This window comes from Chelmon rostratus, chromosome 4, assembly GCF_017976325.1.
Source record: "Chelmon rostratus isolate fCheRos1 chromosome 4, fCheRos1.pri, whole genome shotgun sequence".
Classification (NCBI taxonomy): Eukaryota; Metazoa; Chordata; class Actinopteri; order Chaetodontiformes; family Chaetodontidae; genus Chelmon; species Chelmon rostratus.
This window is the reverse complement of record NC_055661.1, coordinates 22,125,535-22,142,211: the sequence shown is the minus strand read 5'-3', so window position 1 is coordinate 22,142,211 and position 16,677 is coordinate 22,125,535. Positions and strand designations below refer to the sequence as shown.

The 16,677-nt window shown below is 40.3% G+C and overlaps 3 protein-coding genes across 4 annotated transcripts; all 3 read left to right on the top strand.

Moving 5' to 3' along the window:
- Window positions 1–3,220: 3,220 nt before the first annotated feature.
- On the top strand, window positions 3,221–12,266 carry LOC121605465. The gene is made up of 14 exons (XM_041935379.1): window positions 3,221–3,359; window positions 3,438–3,585; window positions 3,669–3,804; window positions 4,864–5,127; window positions 5,208–5,367; window positions 7,305–7,455; window positions 7,604–7,739; window positions 7,920–8,186; window positions 8,288–8,337; window positions 10,654–10,739; window positions 10,822–10,969; window positions 11,071–11,203; window positions 11,331–11,585; window positions 11,676–12,266. Exons 1-14 carry the CDS (start codon window positions 3,299–3,301, stop codon window positions 11,841–11,843), a joined length of 2,163 nt encoding a protein of 720 aa, XP_041791313.1. The 5' UTR covers window positions 3,221–3,298; the 3' UTR covers window positions 11,844–12,266.
- On the top strand, window positions 5,240–9,610 carry LOC121605670 (duodenase-1-like). 2 transcript variants are annotated; one of them, XM_041935698.1, is made up of 5 exons: window positions 5,240–5,382; window positions 7,305–7,455; window positions 7,604–7,739; window positions 7,920–8,186; window positions 8,288–9,610. In XM_041935698.1, exons 1-5 carry the CDS (start codon window positions 5,373–5,375, stop codon window positions 8,474–8,476), a joined length of 753 nt encoding a protein of 250 aa, XP_041791632.1. In that variant the 5' UTR covers window positions 5,240–5,372; the 3' UTR covers window positions 8,477–9,610. The 2 variants fall into 2 exon arrangements, with proteins under 2 accessions (XP_041791632.1, XP_041791630.1); XM_041935696.1 differs by lacking the exon at window positions 5,240–5,382 and adding an exon at window positions 6,885–7,216.
- A 1,457-nt stretch (window positions 12,267–13,723) lies between the features above and the next one.
- Window positions 13,724–16,650, top strand: LOC121605648 (serine protease 57-like). The gene is made up of 5 exons (XM_041935651.1): window positions 13,724–13,792; window positions 13,897–14,050; window positions 14,597–14,726; window positions 14,839–15,093; window positions 15,337–16,650. The coding sequence occupies exons 1-5, from the start codon at window positions 13,756–13,758 to the stop codon at window positions 15,487–15,489; spliced, it is 729 nt and encodes a 242-aa protein (XP_041791585.1). The 5' UTR covers window positions 13,724–13,755; the 3' UTR covers window positions 15,490–16,650.
- Window positions 16,651–16,677: the final 27 nt, after the last annotated feature.

Here is a 16,677-nt window from a genome sequence, read left to right as displayed (position 1 = left end):
TGGTGGCAGGCTGAAGGGGCACAGACCATCTACTATATAGTTTGGCCAGCTGAGGCGGACCAGCTACATGTTGGCCAGCGTCCCAGTCAACATCATCATGAGGTTGTCTTTGGCTGTAAGTGACTGGAAAAGACCAAAGTCAGTGCCGCTTCATGCAAAGTTTTAGCTGTGCCAAAGCCTATCCGCCCTGCCCCTCAATCCCCGCTGTGTGAAGTAATTCTTCATGCCAGTGAAACCAGACAGACTCTGTGTTTTGTCACTGCATGCATGGCAATATTTTTTCAACGGTGCAGTTTTTTTTTTTTTTACTTCTAAGATGAACAGGTGTATGTTCTTCCTTAAAACCAAACGTTTTTTCATGTACAATGTCAAAACCGGCTTCCTTTTTTTTCCCATAAGGAGGTTTTAAATATTGCATTAAGCCTGTGCGCTAAATCAGACAATTAGTGAAAATTAATATTTAAATTATATGTAAATGTCAGTTTCCTCTGTTGAGTTCTGTCATCTTGTTGCAAGAAAAAGATCATGACACTGGCTGGAGGTTTTAAGGACGCTGAATCCACTCCAACTGTGTCTGTGAGGGAACAATCCTCCGCTCAAATCCTGGCTAAAACTAAGACTTAAAAACAGGCTGTAGATAATGTTTATTTTGCTCTTTAGCATAGACGCACACACACACTGTAAAACAGTAACAGATGATGTGGGGTTCAACTGCAGGCCAAAGTCAGGGGTCTAAAAGATCACTGACAAATCCCTCCTGCCTCAACACCTTTGTTCATTAAAAAGGATTTAAAAAAACATGATCGTCACAGAGAGGCTCTAAAATATTTCTTGTGTGTTATAACTCAGCGTTCACCTACAGCATTTAGCACTTCTAAACAACCTGTAATGATTTTGTACTCTCACACTGAGGCTGCCCGGCACATAGGCAGAGCCAGACAGAGAGAGTTAAAATATGATGACAGTATGCAGAACGCAGAAAGATCAATATCAGTGCTACTGACATTTACATTAAAACAATAATATGGAAAACGAAACAGCGCAGTAGTTACGATTTCTCCCATCCTGTCCTGCACTCCTGCAGCCTCAGCACCAGACTCAGCGGCTGCAGCCAGGAGAAGCCAAATTGATCAGACTCTGAGGCTCTCAGGTCTTGTGTTTCACCCTTAAACCAGGAGGATTCTTAATTCCAGAAAGTGTGTTGTTGCTGTTTATCAGAAATTTATATTTAAAGCATTTTCTTCATTTATTTTTTAAAACCCAAAGCACCTAACTGCACCATACACAGAGAGATATCAGGGTATTGTTTGCCTTCTTTTGGGTGCTATACTGATAGCTTCTTGTAATCTGGGAATTATAATGTGCAGATGTCTCATTCCCAAGTAGAGCACAGTTCACACGAGGATAGCTCCTTTTTTTAGATCTCTGTCCTACTTATAAACAACCTCAAGACCACAAACTGTGAGATGCTACCCCATGTATTTGTCATGGGATGACATGCTCACTGTTCTCCTTAAAATGTGGGGCTTTAATGGAACACAGACGGCAGACAGATGCTGTTGGGAAGATTCATTAGACAGCTCAATTTGTGACTTCACATTCGATCTGCACTGACGGTGGAAAAGCAGAGACATTTTTGAAGTCTTGTTGCGTGCTGTGGCGCTCTCTGCTGGAGATCCTGAAATAGGCCGACCAACCGAAGTAACAGCAACAGCTGAGATAATGTCCACTGTACCAAACGTTAAACGAGATGGTATCCACATGTAGATATGGAAATAACTGAAAATAAAACACATAAAATAACAAATCCAGCGTATCGATGAAGAGTTTAAAACAAAGTCAAGTTTTCAGAAAGCAAAGCTTGTGATTTAAGATAACATAGAAAATACAAAATACATGCGTGTGTATGCAGGTGTGTAAGTGAGTGTGCTAAACACAGATCTATGGTTAGCCGTTCATTGGTTGCTTAAACAAACCCCTTTAAGCAAAGTATTCATAAAGAACATTTTATTGGGGAGAAATAGATCAAGAGAGAACTCTTACTCTTGGAAATCTGGACAAAACAAAAGTGTCATTTTTGAGCAGATTCAAATTGTGTACCACCCAGGGCCCAATGATAAATGTCCCTGCACTGATTCACTGGCTGAATGTGCACTACCTGATTCTATGCAAACCCCTGTGCGATAATAATTCCAAGTAAGCATAAAAATCTATGGGCTTTATCTCTAATAATGGTAAATACATTAAAGGGATAAGAGGGGAAAGCATGTTCCACACTGTGAAGGTATTCATAGGGTTTATGAATTTGATCATCAGTCCAATACTCCAGCAAAACTTCAATAAAATAACAAATTTCTCTGGGTTTGAACATTGATGGAAACATTTAGGGTAATGTAAGTACACAAATCAAAGAAATACATAACATACAGGTGTGGATGTTTTTAGAAATTTTAACACACAACTGTTATACCTTTAATGTACTTCAAAGAGGCAGAAAACACAGCTGAGGTTGTTTTTGTAGGTGTAAAATTAAACTATTGCACCCTCTTATGGCCAAAAAGTAAATTAACCATTAAAGTTTTTGGTCTGACCTCGGCCCCTCTGTGGCCAGACAGATGTGTGATGGAGCTGCTTGATATGTACAATTCCAGTCAATTTAAATATTTAATCAAAGAAATTAGACTCATAACTGTGACCTGATGATAGAATCTCTGTTCTGAATCTCAACCGACATCAATTATTATGTATATAATCTTTTTACTGCTCGCTATTTTGATATTTTATTATGTATAGTTTGCTCTTTATAGTCTTATTTCAGAATTTTTCACATATTTCACTGTGTGTAATGCTGCTGCTGCACTGCAATTTCCCAGCTTGGGATAAATAAAGTATATCTATCTAGCTATCTTTTCAAAGGCAAATCCAAAGAAGAAAAAGAAGGAAGTAGATCCACAGCAAAACACCTTCATTCCAAGGGGCCTCTTTGGATCACCACCTAGAGGTGATCCAAAGAGGCCCTGAGCAAAGTATGGAGACTTAAAGAGATTGAAAGTGTCAGGTGCAAAAGTAAAAATTAAAATGTTGAATGAATCAAAGGAGGAAGAGTGAGAATGCACTGTTTTAAATTCACAAGCAGTTGTTAGATTGATTGTAGGAGTGGCAACGCTGCATTTCTACTCGTTGCTATAAAACAACAAACAGAGACAGGATGTGACTCAAGGTGACAACCACAGGGTCACTTTGTGTGCAAGCTGCTGCACTAGGAGGTCTGTGACGACCCTAAGAGCCTGCTGCTGCCATGATGAACGCACTGCACAAATTCTTGCTTTTTCATATTCTGACATGTTTCGGAGGAGATGGTAAGATCACCAAATCTGTTACTCTCCAGTTCACAAATGAGACATTTCTTAATTTAAAATTTCTCTTTATCTTTTTAGCACTCAGGAGTGAAATCATCAATGGTAAAAAGTCTAAGCAGAAGTCGATGCTGTATATGGCCTCGGTGCAGAACGACAAAGGTCATGTGTGTGGAGGATTCCTCGTCAGTGAGGACTTTGTAGTCACTGCTGCTCACTGTGACAACGAGTGAGTTACCACTCCTCTTCTAGGAATCTTTGATTGACCTGAATATGGCTTAAATAACTGTCAATTTCTCCTTATTCATGCAGGAATCCTACAAGTGTTGTTCTTGGCACCCACAATCTGAAGAAGGTTGACAATGAAACGATGAGATACACTGTGAAGAGGTGCAAACACCCATCTTATGTGGACATTCAATCGGGGAACGACATCATGCTCCTCAAAGTAAGCAGATATCTGTTAAACCACGTAGTCCCAGCTGACATCATGCATCTTTACGATGGAGTGATTTACTGTAAGTTATGTTGCATTACATGAGGTTCAGTGGAAAAATGAATATGTTATTTCCTGGGCGGGTAAATGTAAAAACTAGTCTCACAGGAAAGTCAGAGCCATTCAGAGCAAAAGCAATGCCCTTCATTAAGTTAACAATAATAATAAATCACCAGCTAGTGCTGAAAAAACATTCTTTTTGAGTTCAATACATATATGCTTATACTGTCTGTGCTGGTACATACTGCATCCCAGGAAGTAGCCATATACTCACACTGTCCAACAACAGTTCCTCACCTTCTCGGCTTTCACATGAGACTAAAAAAGGGTCAGTGATCAAAATTGAAGCACAACAGCCTTAAACAGCATTAAAAACTCACTCGAGTATGATGTGTGACCTTAGCTTGGTTTAAGCAGTGCAGGTGGTGACTGACTGACACCTCTAGGCTTGCTGTAGCAGCTGTATGTGCTCGCTGACGAGAGCGATCAGTATGAAAAAACCCGTATACCTGACTCCGCTGCTGCTGATACCAGCTCTTGTACATAACATGGACGGAGCCACAGCGTAAAAGTCAGGACCCTGTCAATAAGCATTCTCTGTGGGCCCATCCCAGCATCCACGGCTATTCGTTCTAGTATTGTTCACAGGAGGGCTCAGTCCCCCTTTTCCCCCGCCGTCCTGCGGGCCAGAACATGGATGTATTACCTGATACTGGATTCAACGATCGTACCCATTCACTCTGATTGATTAAACATGCAAAACAACGTTGATTGAATATGCATCGTTCGAGCTAGTAGATTTTTGTTTGTTTACTGTAAAAATAATAAAAGACACAGCATTAACACAATTATCACAGTAAATGAAGTAAAACACTTTCATACGTTATCATGTAGCCTATGCTAAATATTCTGGAGGATACTAAAGCATAATTTGCTCTAACTTGAATGAAATTCATCTTCCAGAAATTATTTGTTCATTAATTGTTTAATTTTCTTATTTTATGTGTCCAGCTGTCTAAGAAAGCTCGCCTGGGCAAAAAAACACAGATTAAGCCAATTCAACTTCCGAGTCGTGAAATAAACCTGAAAGAAAACAAGAAGTGCCGCGTAGCTGGATGGGGTTTAACGAGAACTCGCGGTGAAGTCGTGAATGATCTGGAAGAGGTGGATGTCCCCATCATTAAGCTGGAGAAGTGTCAGAGGGTGTGGCAGAACATGCTTCCTGCCAAAGTTATCTGTGCAGGTGGATATGGCACAAAGAAAGGATTCTGCCAGGTGCGTTTCCTGCCCTTCATAAAGAAAATGGTCTAAACACCTTAAATCATGACTAAACTGAAGCTTTTTCCTCTTCGCAGGGCGATTCTGGCGGCCCTCTGGTGTGCAATGGGAAGTTGGCGGTTGGTGTTGTTTCCTTTAACAATGGAAAAAACTGTGACTACCCAGACGTGCCTAACGTCTATACAGACATATCAAAGTTTCTTCCCTGGATCAGAGATATTCTCAAGAAAAAGACCTGTTAAATGGAACAAGGTTGCAAATTGTTTTTGAGCTGCATTTGATTGTATTGTGTGTGCTTTGCATCTGCCTGCATTAAAAAGGCATTCTGAGTGCAGCGCAAATGAGTGTTTTTTATGTATGTTTGCTTAAAGCCTGCAGTATCCACAATCAAAAAGAGACATTTTTATGGTCCTTCACTTAAAATCATGTTCAATTCTGGTCAATTATAACATTAACATACATCTTTTAGACTTCTATCTGTTTAATGATAAAAAAAAAGTTTCATAACTGTGACTGTGGGAACATCACTGCTCAAATCTGCAGCGAAGAAACTATGGTTTCTGTGGTTCGTCAAAACTGTCACACAATTCCAAGAACCAGTTTTGGGTTGTGGGTGTCACGTAGATCCACACCAAAGATGTCGCGTCTGTGTTTTAAAACCTCAATATGTTTTAAAGATAAGAGTTCATTTGATGTAATAGTATGCACAAGAAGTATGAGAACGCAGTCCGAAATGAATCAAATCAAGAGAATGAAGGCGACATAACTGCAAGGCTAAAATGAATGGAGAATTAAATGAATAGTAGGGAAAATGGGTTCAGAGTAAGTTAAATTAGTTAAGTAAGCTACATTTTAAATGCATGACAATGAGTGGATCATTATAACTGTGTGTGTGGAATAAACTGAGTCAGACTTTTGTTTGAATGCTGAGACACAAGCAGCATAACCCTGAAAATAGCTAAAGACTCTCAGTGTGTGGTTGCTGTTTCAGACATGACAACCTACTCCCTTTATCTTAAGGAAAGAGAGACAGACAGACAGATAGACAGACAGACAGAAATATCGGTATCTGAAACGACCAGATCCAGCACACTTCCCGTAGTATTTGCATTGCTGTAAACATAACTGAAATATTTTTGCAATTTTCTCATGTGAATTATGCAACCTCACCACATAACCAAGCCATTCTTCATGTGTTTGCGCTTCCCAGCATCCTTTGAAACCTTTCTCATATGCTCTTGTTGTGTGGGGATAATTGCATTCAAATGTGATCACAGAGTTTTACCTTCTATAACATATATTCCCTTTTAGGACACACTTGTTAAAGCATTCACTGTCTGTTTATATCAGACTATACGTCGCTTGTCATGAAACATTGACAGATGAGTCATGATGCTCCTTTAGACTTCTAGCTGTCAGTCAGTGATCACATGACTATAGAGGTTCATGATTGCGAGAATAGTGATAGTCAAGCCTGAAGCTGGAAACTGCGGTTTCTGCCACTCGTTTAGTTTTTGGTGCAACGTGTCAGCGACAGAAGCCCACATCTAAAAGGTCACAGCTAAAAACAAGACTCATGACAAAGAATTTTGCTTTGTCACTTCAATTCATCTAAACTAAAGTTCACCTGAGATTAAGTGGTTCATCCAAACAGTGAGAGAAGAGATTAAAAGCACCATAGAAACAAAAGGAAAAGTATGAAATTAGAGCAGAATACCTGGGTGAACATTACAGGCTGTGTTAAATTCATGACATGCTGATGACATAATGTACATATGTGCTTCAGGCTGCTGAGGCCGCAGAACCACATGCTTCGCATTTACTGCAACAACAGCAATACTGCACCACGCCACGTTCCCTTACTGACCACATGCACTCATCACAATAAGGCAATTAAAGGTTGCACTGACGCACAGAGGATGCAGCTAAAGTTGTCCAGATGAAGCACATGAAAACCACAGTGAGCAAACTGCTATATAAGGTGGTGGGCTTGATGCCCCAAAGAGACAGAAACAGGTTGACTTTGCCGCCAGCATGATGCACGCCTTGCACAAGCTGCTGCTTTTTCACCTTCTTGGACTTAACGGTAACAATACAAAATGTGGTCATAAGTGACAGGTCTACAAATGTGATATATGAACTCATCCTTCTTCTTCTCCTTTTCCTCTTCACAGCACTTGGGAGTGAAATTATAAATGGCAAACGGGTCCCGGAGAAGTTAATGCTGTATATGGCCTCAGTGCAGAACAGGACAGAGAGGCACATATGTGGCGGCTTCCTCATCAGTGAAGACTTTGTGGTCACTGCTGCGCACTGCGACCGCCAGTGAGTTGCCTTCATCTTCCAGCACTATTTGATTCATGTGGTTAGAAATCATTTTTCCAGAAAGATGCATCAGTTTTAGCATTTTTATGTGTTTTTTTTTTTTCTGCAAAAAAAGCTGCTGACAGCCTCTCAATAATCTTTCACTCAGGACACCTACAAGTGTTGTTCTCGGCACCCACAATCTCAAGAAGGTTGATAATAAAACGATGAGATACGCTGTGAGGAGGTGCAAGCATCCATCTTTTGACAATGAACGATCTGGCAATGACATCATGCTCCTCAAAGTAAGTAGATATTTAGTCAGAATTCATGATTTCTCAGGTGAAATCATGCAATACATAACTGTTGAAAACGAAGCACATCACACCTCACTCCATCTTTTTTCAACTTGAGGTCCGATGGAGGATAAGATGCATGCTTTAAATTGGTCCTGTCTATTTTCTGGTGATTTTCTGTGCCTTCAGTTGTCCAAGAAAGTTGAACTGGATGAGAGAGTACAACCGATTCCACTTCCAAAGACTAAGATGAAAATAAGAGATAAAGCAAAGTGCCGTGTGGCTGGATGGGGTTACATGAGAACTGGTGGGAAAGCTGTTGATGTGCTGCAAGAGGTGGACGTGCCTTTCATCAACCTGGAGGTCTGTAAGGCAGAATGGAGGAAAATTCGATTTGAACTTCCTAACACTGTCATCTGTGCTGGTGGATATGACACAACCAAAGGATTCTGTCAGGTGTGTTTTCTGTGTGTTCGGAGAAAACTGGTCTCCAGCATAAATGGCTGCTCGTCTTAGATCCAGACTAAACTAATTAAGCTCCTTCTTCCTCCTCACAGGCCGATTCTGGAGGTCCTCTGGTGTGCGGCGGGACGGCTGTTGGTGTCGTGTCTGTCAAGAATTTTGCATGCCTGTGTTGTGTTGTGTTGTCCTGGCTCCTCGGCTCTGGAAAGGTCTTCTGCTTTGCTTTAGGTCGGCTGACACATGCTTTCTTTCTCATCTCTTTGGAACTTGTTGTTTTTACTTGAAACAAGTATAAATAAAACTTTTATTATGGTAACACTTTATATTAAGACACACATATTCACTATTAACTAGCTTTTTATTAGCCTGCATATTAGTAGCATATTGGCTCTTTATTAGTCGTTATAAAACACTTATTAATATGTGACCATATTCTACAACCTGTAGAGTTTTCCCTCAATAACCTCCAGCTACAACTGTGCATGACAGTAAGTTAGGAAGTTGTTTTACTTGAATTACAGTCTTAAAAACTTAACCCTTAATAACTCTGACCCCCAGATAAAGCATTAATAAGTGCTTTATAATGACTAACAAAGAGCCAATGTGACACTAATGGTGAATATTAGTACCTTAATGTAAACTGCGATCATTATTATTATCACTGTAGAGATATTGTTGTGTTTAAGTCAGTGTTTGCTCTTTATCTGAAATGTAGAAAAAAAACTTCAGTGCCAAATTTCAAACACAGTTTCCTGTGGTTGTATTTTTCATCAGAAGATACAAACGATTTTTCAGGAAAGGAAATAGCTCAGGTTTCCTTTCCAAAAGGTATTTTGACACAGAATATATGATTTCTGGTCTTAGTAATGTATTCAATTCAAACTTGCAACACCTTAAAGCTGAGTGATAATGGTAACTGTGAGCTGTCAATAATGAAAGGAAGTTAAGTGACTATGAGAACTCTGATGCTCAGACCTGAATCTGGAAACTGTGGTTTCTGTGGTTCATCGCAGAATTCAAATGGCTGTTTCAGTGGGTTGTGTCAAGTAGATCCACACCAAAGAAGACTGGTCTTGCATCTGTGTTTTTCATATATACAACTCATTAAACTAAGGTTGACTTGATGTGGCTGAGCAGTATCCACAAGACAGTGGAGAGAGTGTGGGCAAGAAAGGACATGCAGCAAAACACAACAGAAAAGCACTGCCAAAAACCGAAGCTGTTTCCAGGGGACCCTAAAAAGTGACGAACGTGGCCAGACACGGCTGGCAAACAAGATAACGCAAAGATAACTAAAGATGTCAAGTTGTTGAGAAAGGCTGTGGCTGCAAGATAAAATAGATTTGACCCCTCCAAGGCAGCATGTCGAGCATCCTGCTGGCATTAAGCATGTTCTGCACACATTTCTGCTTTTTCACGCTTTGACGTTCAAATCAAATAAATGGTGAGAAAAAAAGAGTTTCGTGTTCATTTTCCTCACATATTTTACCATAAAAATGCAAAAAGGCCCCAAAGAACTCAGATCTGTATATAGTAGTATATAGTATAGTATATACTGAGGGACTGTGATGCACTGCAGAGGGTAGACATGCTGACAGATACAGTATATCAAACAGCTGTGTGACTTAAACTGATGGAGTGGCGCCCACTAATGGTCAAACAGCAGAGAAACTATGAAATGACTCGGGGCCTCCATGTTCAATATAACAACTTGCTGACTACACGGCCAGTTTTCCTTTACGTGCACTGCATTAGTTGGTACTGTATCTGATTGTAGATTTGAGAAGAGAAAAACACATAGAATATTATAGTCAGATTTGCATAATGCTGCAGACACTGAATAAATTGAAATGCAACAAATGTGAATGTGTGACACCTCGATTCCAAAAAAGTTAGGATGCTGTGTAAAACAAAACAAAATATGTTAATTTGCTCTTCCTTTTTGATGCATGCTCAATTTAAAAGAGTACAAAGACGATATATTTAATGTTTCAGCTCATCAACTTCATTGATTGATTGATTTGATGGACCAGCTGTAGTATAATAGGAAGTGAATGTTGTGAATGTTTTCTGTCTGTTTTATTTGTGTTTCTTAATGCCACCATTGCCGTACTCCACTACCTCCCTGCACATGTTCACATGTAGTTCACATGACATGCAGAATGAACTAAATGAACAAGAGGATGAAAGAGTCCTAAATACAAAAGGATTAAAACAGAAAGTGAATGATGGGCGATTCAAAAAGTAAGAAAAGTACGAGAGAAAAAATGTCACAGTTAAACGATAAACTCGTACTGATTGCTGGTAACTGTTGAGGCAGCAAGATAATGCAAAGATAACACAAGCAGCAAGCATCCATTACACAGAGGATGTGGTTAGAAGTCATGATAAAGCAGATGATAATCAGATTTGACAACACAGCCAGTAGCTGTATAAAAGGGTCCACCTGACACCCCCAAAGAAGACAAGTCAGTGGTCCTGCAGGCATCATGCATCCTCTGCAAAAACATCTGGTCTTTCTTGTTCTGACATGTCTTGGACAAAACGGTAAGTTTACAGAATGTTTTTATTGCTCACCAACCACGTAATGGGACATTGAGCTCGTTTTGATTTCCACTTATCTTTGCAGCACTCGGGGGTGAAATCATAGATGGGCAAAAAGCCCCGGAGAACTCGATGCAGTACATGGCCTCGCTGCAGGTCTACGGAGTTCACGTCTGTGGAGGATTCCTCGTCAGTGAAGACTTTGTGGTCACTGCGGCGCACTGCGACAACCTGTGCGTTACCTTACTCAAAGACTTAAACTTTCATAAACTAATATTCTTTGGTGAGAAATATATTATTCATTGTTTTCTAATTCACATGTTAACTCATTCAGGAAACCTACACATGTGGTTTTTGGCACCCACGATCTTAAGACAGCTGATAAAAAAGAGATAAGGATTGAAAAGAAATACAAAAACCCATTTTATGTGAATGGACAATATGACAACGACATCATGCTCCTCAAAGTAAGTAAATATCATCAGGTGGCATCATCCAGTTTTGTGGTCAGATTACTGTCTGTTAAACTGAAGTCTGATCAGTAAAAAGAAATACATCATGACATGTTTACGTCCTGATTTCGTGTGTCTCCAGCTGTCTGAGAAGGCTCAACTGAGCGAAAGCGTACAGACAATCCCACTTCCCTGCTCTGAAATAAACATAAAAGAAAACCAGATGTGCCATGTGGCTGGATGGGGTGCAATTACAACTCGTGGTCCAACCGTTAACGAGCTGAGAGTGGTCAGCGTGTCTGTCATTAAGCTGGAGCTCTGTAAGAAGCAATGGTTCAGACTTCCTGACAATGTCATCTGTGCAGGTGGATACGGAACAACCAAAGGTTTCTGTCAGGTAAGAAGAAACGGCCAACTGGTTTCTTGCACACAAATCAAACAGACATCAAATAATTAAGAAACAAATTCATGGATTTCCTCCTCACAGGGTGATTCTGGCGGTCCTCTGGTGTGCAACGGGATGGCTGTCGGCATCGTGTCTTTCAACAAAAACTATAACTGCAAATATCCGGACGTACCCAACGTCTATATGGATATCTCAAAACACCTTCCCTGGATAAACAGCATCCTCAAAGGCGTGAAGTGTCATGAGTAAAAGTCCTGCATAAAGTTTCAGTATACGTTCACTGCAATATGGAGGTATTGAGGCGTCTCCGCTTGCTCTGTCAGCGTGACTGAAATCTTAAATAAAACTGCATTTCAAATATCACGTTTAATTTTCTTTTCTACTAACTTGCCAATTAACCAGAGGTGGAACCAGAGGCGGGGCCATCCCTGATTACAGATGACTGAACCTAACAGGCTGTCCCGCCCACAACACTGTGCATTACCTTCATGCTGATCTGTGCCTCTCTGTGGTTCAGTTTCTTCAAGTTACTCACACAAACTGAAGCAAGAAACGCTGATTCCTCAGCTTAGAGATAATTACTTTTAACAATGTTTTAAGTAGCGTGTGTGTAAAGACTGCTTTGCGTGGCTGAGCTGTTGTGGTGTTATATATTTTACACAAAGCAAAAATAAAAAGTGTTTCAACTATCGTTTCACAAGACACAAATGCTGTTTAAGTTACTTGCAAACGTCCTTTTTCCAGCAACATATCCACAAAACGTCTTGGGGCAGGTTCAGTGCAAACGTGTGATTTGACCTAACAGGAAAAGAAACAGGGCTATTTCAATAATTTTCCAATTACAATCATAGCCTGGTCTTTATTTAATTCAGTTCTCTGTCTCATTAGCACAAAGCTGTTTATTTGAGTCTGATGTCTGTGTGAACGTCCGATGCTCAAACCGGATGTTGTAAGCTGGGGTTTCTGTCTTTCAGGTAGTTTGTCAGACAGTTCAAAGAAATGCTTGTGAGGGCTGTGTCGAGTAGATCCGCACTGAAGAGCCTCTGTGTTTATCAGTGAGAGATAAAGGCCAGAAAGAACAAAATAAAGAGTTAAAGTTGACAAAGACGACAGAATGCAAAGGCTGGTTAACTTGATTTTGTTCTGATATTTGTAAATTCATGACAAAAGATAACAGCAGAATGCAAATCTGCAAAATACTGTAGCAGAATAATAAACAATCACTGACCAGGAATCCCCGGGAGTTACTCAATCTGGAAAAGTAATATTCATAAACAATGAGAGGAAAAGGCCCAAAAAGACTCAAAGAGATCCAGAATTCTGGCTTCAGCATACTGTTATTGTGCTGTGCAGATATCAAATGGAATTTAAGTTAACAAAACAAGCGCAGTGATTTTTTTTTTTCCAATGTTCAGGTCACTCAACACAAACTCAGGAGTGTTACAAAAAGGCTTTTCTTTCCTAGCCGAGCGTTCTGCAGTCGTACTTCATAAGTGGCAACAAGTACACTCATCAATATTTGATGCAGGTTTTAATAATGATGCTTTCTATCCTGCACAGCTGAGACACTCAGTTGCATGTTAGAGCTGAAGTGTCTGGTGTACGTTGCATTACACAAAACCACATTTAACACAAACCTGATGTAACTGGCTGAAAAGAGGAAAGTGACATAACTCTCATAGCACTTTGCAAGATTTAAATTGAAGCACTCACATTGAGTAATTCACCACAACTTTGTAAGAAGCCCACACACAAAGACACTCACACAACACACATTTTTTTTCCTCTTTGCCACTCATTATCACTTCAATAGATTTGTTTTTCAGACAATGTGGACTTTACCTATCAATCCACAGCTATATGACTGTCAGTCAATCAGCGGCTGTGATCTTTGGGTTACAGCTTGACCCTCCGGAGCCTCACTCGCCTCGGTATCTCTAAAGCCGTTAGAACTCCACCGGTTTCTTGCATCGATTGGGAAACCCTCTTTTGAAAATCTCAAACCGTGCCTTTTGTAATCCCACCAACATCCACACAAGAAATAACCCAACAGCACGTTTGCAAACACACTGAAGCAATAAAGACCACAAAATAAGCAAGACCCTCTTGTCTCCAAAAATGATAAGACCAAGAGAAGTAGGTGTGGATTTGACCAGAGACCATGGCCTTCATGCTGCTGCTGCTCTTTGTCCTGAACGGTAAGCTATCGACACGCTGTAAAGACGTAAAAAAAAGCTGCATTTACTACAAACCTCAAACATCTTGGATGGACGTGACAGTGAAAGATGATTTTGCATTTCAGGAGCTGATGGTTCTCGCATCGTTGGGGGCAGAGAAGCGGCCCCACACTCACGCCCCTACATGGCCTCATTGCAGCTGCGAGGTCGCCTGAACTGCGGGGGGGCCCTGGTGAGGGAGGACTTTGTGCTCACAGCAGCACATTGTCGAATACCTGTGTAAGAACTCAAAAATAGGCCAATATTTTTGTTTCACTGGCAGCAATAACATCAACAACAGGTCATTCAGGATTTAATCTGAGACTCTGAGAGAAAACATGGTGACCATTTGTCAAAGTGTACAATAACTTTTTTCCCTAGTTGCCATATATATTGTCAGTTTTATTATTCCCTACTTGTTACAAGTTCATGAATGAAAATCAATTTGCAGTGCAGGGACTTTTAGCTTGCCATACATGAGTAATCCATCGCAGAGAACATTTGTTTATTTTTTGCAAGATAATTGGAAGCAGGAATATGCATTTGGTGGTACATTCAGGGATGCTCTCTGATAAGGAATGAAGGCAGTTAAATATGATGAATCACCAAGTTTTTAGGAAACAAACTTTTTCAGGTCTCTGCAGTGTGACTGTTGTACTGCACTGAAATGAATGCAAAGCACAATCTGTGGATCATTGTTATGTTCTAAAAGGTTTCTGTCAAGAGTGATTATTAGCAGCCATAAATCATAGTTAGGTCCAATAATCATTAAATTGTGATTTCTAGACCTTACACAGTTGTGCTTGGAGCTGATTCCCTGGCCGGTAATGAGCCTACAAAGCAGGAGTTCACTGCTGTCAGATCCATTCCACATCCCGACTATGATGGACATGCAAATGATATCATGCTCCTAAAGGTGAGGACAGTTTGAAGCTGTCGTTTTCTACACTGCATCAGATTTAATTAAAAGAAGCCCTCATACGTTCACATTTTCTCTATATTTCTGTATTTTTTTTTCATTGCCTCAGCTCAACGGCAGGGCCAACCTGACCGAAGCAGTGCAGCTGATCCCTCTGAAACGTGGCAGGCTGAGCAGATCCAGTAGGTGCATCACAGCCGGCTGGGGGGACGTAGGGGATAACAACACCTTACCAGCCAGGCTTCAGGAGGTCAACGTGACCTCCATATCACAGCGGACCTGTCGTAGGAGATGGCGAAATGTTCCCATCACCAGGACGATGGTTTGTGGCGTTGGCGGCGGCAACTTTCAAGGCTTCTGCTCGGTAAGAAGGTGCACTGGCTAGATGTTGATCAGGCGCACAGAGGGGTTAAAAATGTAAGCAAACCAGATAGTGTTAAGATATGAGATTGTCTTGTTCATAGAAAGTCTTTTTTTTTTCCTGCAGCAAAATGTTGCAGTTTGACATCTTATTTTAGGTTTGCAGCAAGCAACTAACAATGAGCACAGAGGATATTTTAAACAGAGTACACCTTCTGTTAAGTGTCTGGTATCTTTCCTGTTTAAGGGGGATTCAGGTGGGCCGTTGGTGTGCGATGGAGCTGCAGCAGGTGTCGTTTCCTTCTCTGGCCGGCGATGCGGAGACCCCAGGACCCCTGATGTGTACACACGCATTTCATCCTTCGGAGACTGGATTACAAGTGTGTTAAACAGCAATTAGGCAAATTAGATTGAACTTGAATGTGTTAGTATGCTTAACTGGGATGTACCGTTTGAGACAAGACTCTTAATAATATGCAAACCTGGGATAATATCTGTTTAACAATGCAGAAATAAGTAGGCTACAGATAAATATAGAAAGTCAGATAAACAAATGATAGAGGTATATAAAACTATAAATAAGAAAAGAATACAAAATAGACATACAAGAGCATTTGGAGACAAAATTGCAGGTTAAGTGACAGTGGTGTGGTTAAAGTGGTGTGATTAATAGCAGATTAATATATGATATCATTAAGTAATGAATCCGTTTTTTTCTCTGTATAAACGAGTTGGTAGATGAGATGTTAAATTATGTTTTTGTCACCCCCACTTGTCACATTTTGCTTTTGTTGGATCAGGTTTCAAAATATGCTAAGCTGAATGCAAAAATAACCTGAAAATAAAAAAGCAAAGTCAATTCCCATGCGCTCATTTTTGTTTTTTTGAAAATATGTATCAAATAGTGACACCGATATCATGTGATAAGTAAAACCATTGTTTGTCACTAAATAAAAGTTCATAATTGGTCAGTGGGCAGCATAAATGGTGCCCTGTTGTAATTGTTTCATTGATAAAGATGGCTGGACAGTTGAGCAGGTGAGGTATTCAGATGAACTACAAGTCAAGCTAAAGTGGATGCAGTCTGTTCAGTGGGCTGGGTGATATCGAGTGCATTTACAGTCTGTAACTTGCTCAGCTTTATAATGTCATTCACAACTTAGCATAATGGTAACAGGTGATAGTGGTGCATTGCAGGGTTGAAGTTGTGCAGAGAGAGGAGCACTTAATGATACACTGTTTTGTGTAAGGTGTTGTTGTTGTTGTTGTTGTGACAAAGCATGAACACCTCCCACAGCTGATATTTCCAATATTTGCCTGTACAGTACTCACTAACCATGAATGCTAGATCTGTGGTGATGATGATGCCCCTCATACTGATATGCATTCAGGTAATACTGTATTTTAAGACCATTTTAAAATTTGCCTAAGCTGCCTTCGAGTACTTCTCCTTGCAGCTCTACTTGCAGGATGAATTGGGACCAGTATGTCTCACATAGATGAGTAGCTATGGATTTCATTTTATTTTGAAGATCAAATGTAATAAAGGTAACAAAATGTGCATTTTAATGTTTTGTTAGCTGATTTT

Excerpts from the sequence above, each read along its gene's own strand:
- LOC121605648 (XM_041935651.1), top strand. The coding sequence starts at position 13,756 with ATGGCCTTCATGCTGCTGCTGCTCTTTGTCCTGAACG. Across the intron at positions 13,793-13,896 it reads GCTGCTCTTTGTCCTGAACG|GAGCTGATGGTTCTCGCATC; the intron begins GTAAGCTATCGA and ends TTTGCATTTCAG. Across the intron at positions 15,094-15,336 it reads ACTTTCAAGGCTTCTGCTCG|GGGGATTCAGGTGGGCCGTT; the intron begins GTAAGAAGGTGC and ends TTCCTGTTTAAG.
- LOC121605465 (XM_041935379.1), top strand. The coding sequence starts at position 3,299 with ATGATGAACGCACTGCACAAATTCTTGCTTTTTCATATTCTGACATGT. Across the intron at positions 5,368-7,304 it reads TATTCTCAAGAAAAAGACCT|CACTTGGGAGTGAAATTATA; the intron begins GTTAAATGGAAC and ends TCCTCTTCACAG. Across the intron at positions 7,456-7,603 it reads GCTGCGCACTGCGACCGCCA|GACACCTACAAGTGTTGTTC; the intron begins GTGAGTTGCCTT and ends TCTTTCACTCAG.
- LOC121605670 (XM_041935696.1), top strand. The coding sequence starts at position 7,165 with ATGATGCACGCCTTGCACAAGCTGCTGCTTTTTCACCTTCTTGGACTT. Across the intron at positions 7,217-7,304 it reads TCACCTTCTTGGACTTAACG|CACTTGGGAGTGAAATTATA; the intron begins GTAACAATACAA and ends TCCTCTTCACAG. Across the intron at positions 8,187-8,287 it reads CAACCAAAGGATTCTGTCAG|GCCGATTCTGGAGGTCCTCT; the intron begins GTGTGTTTTCTG and ends TCCTCCTCACAG.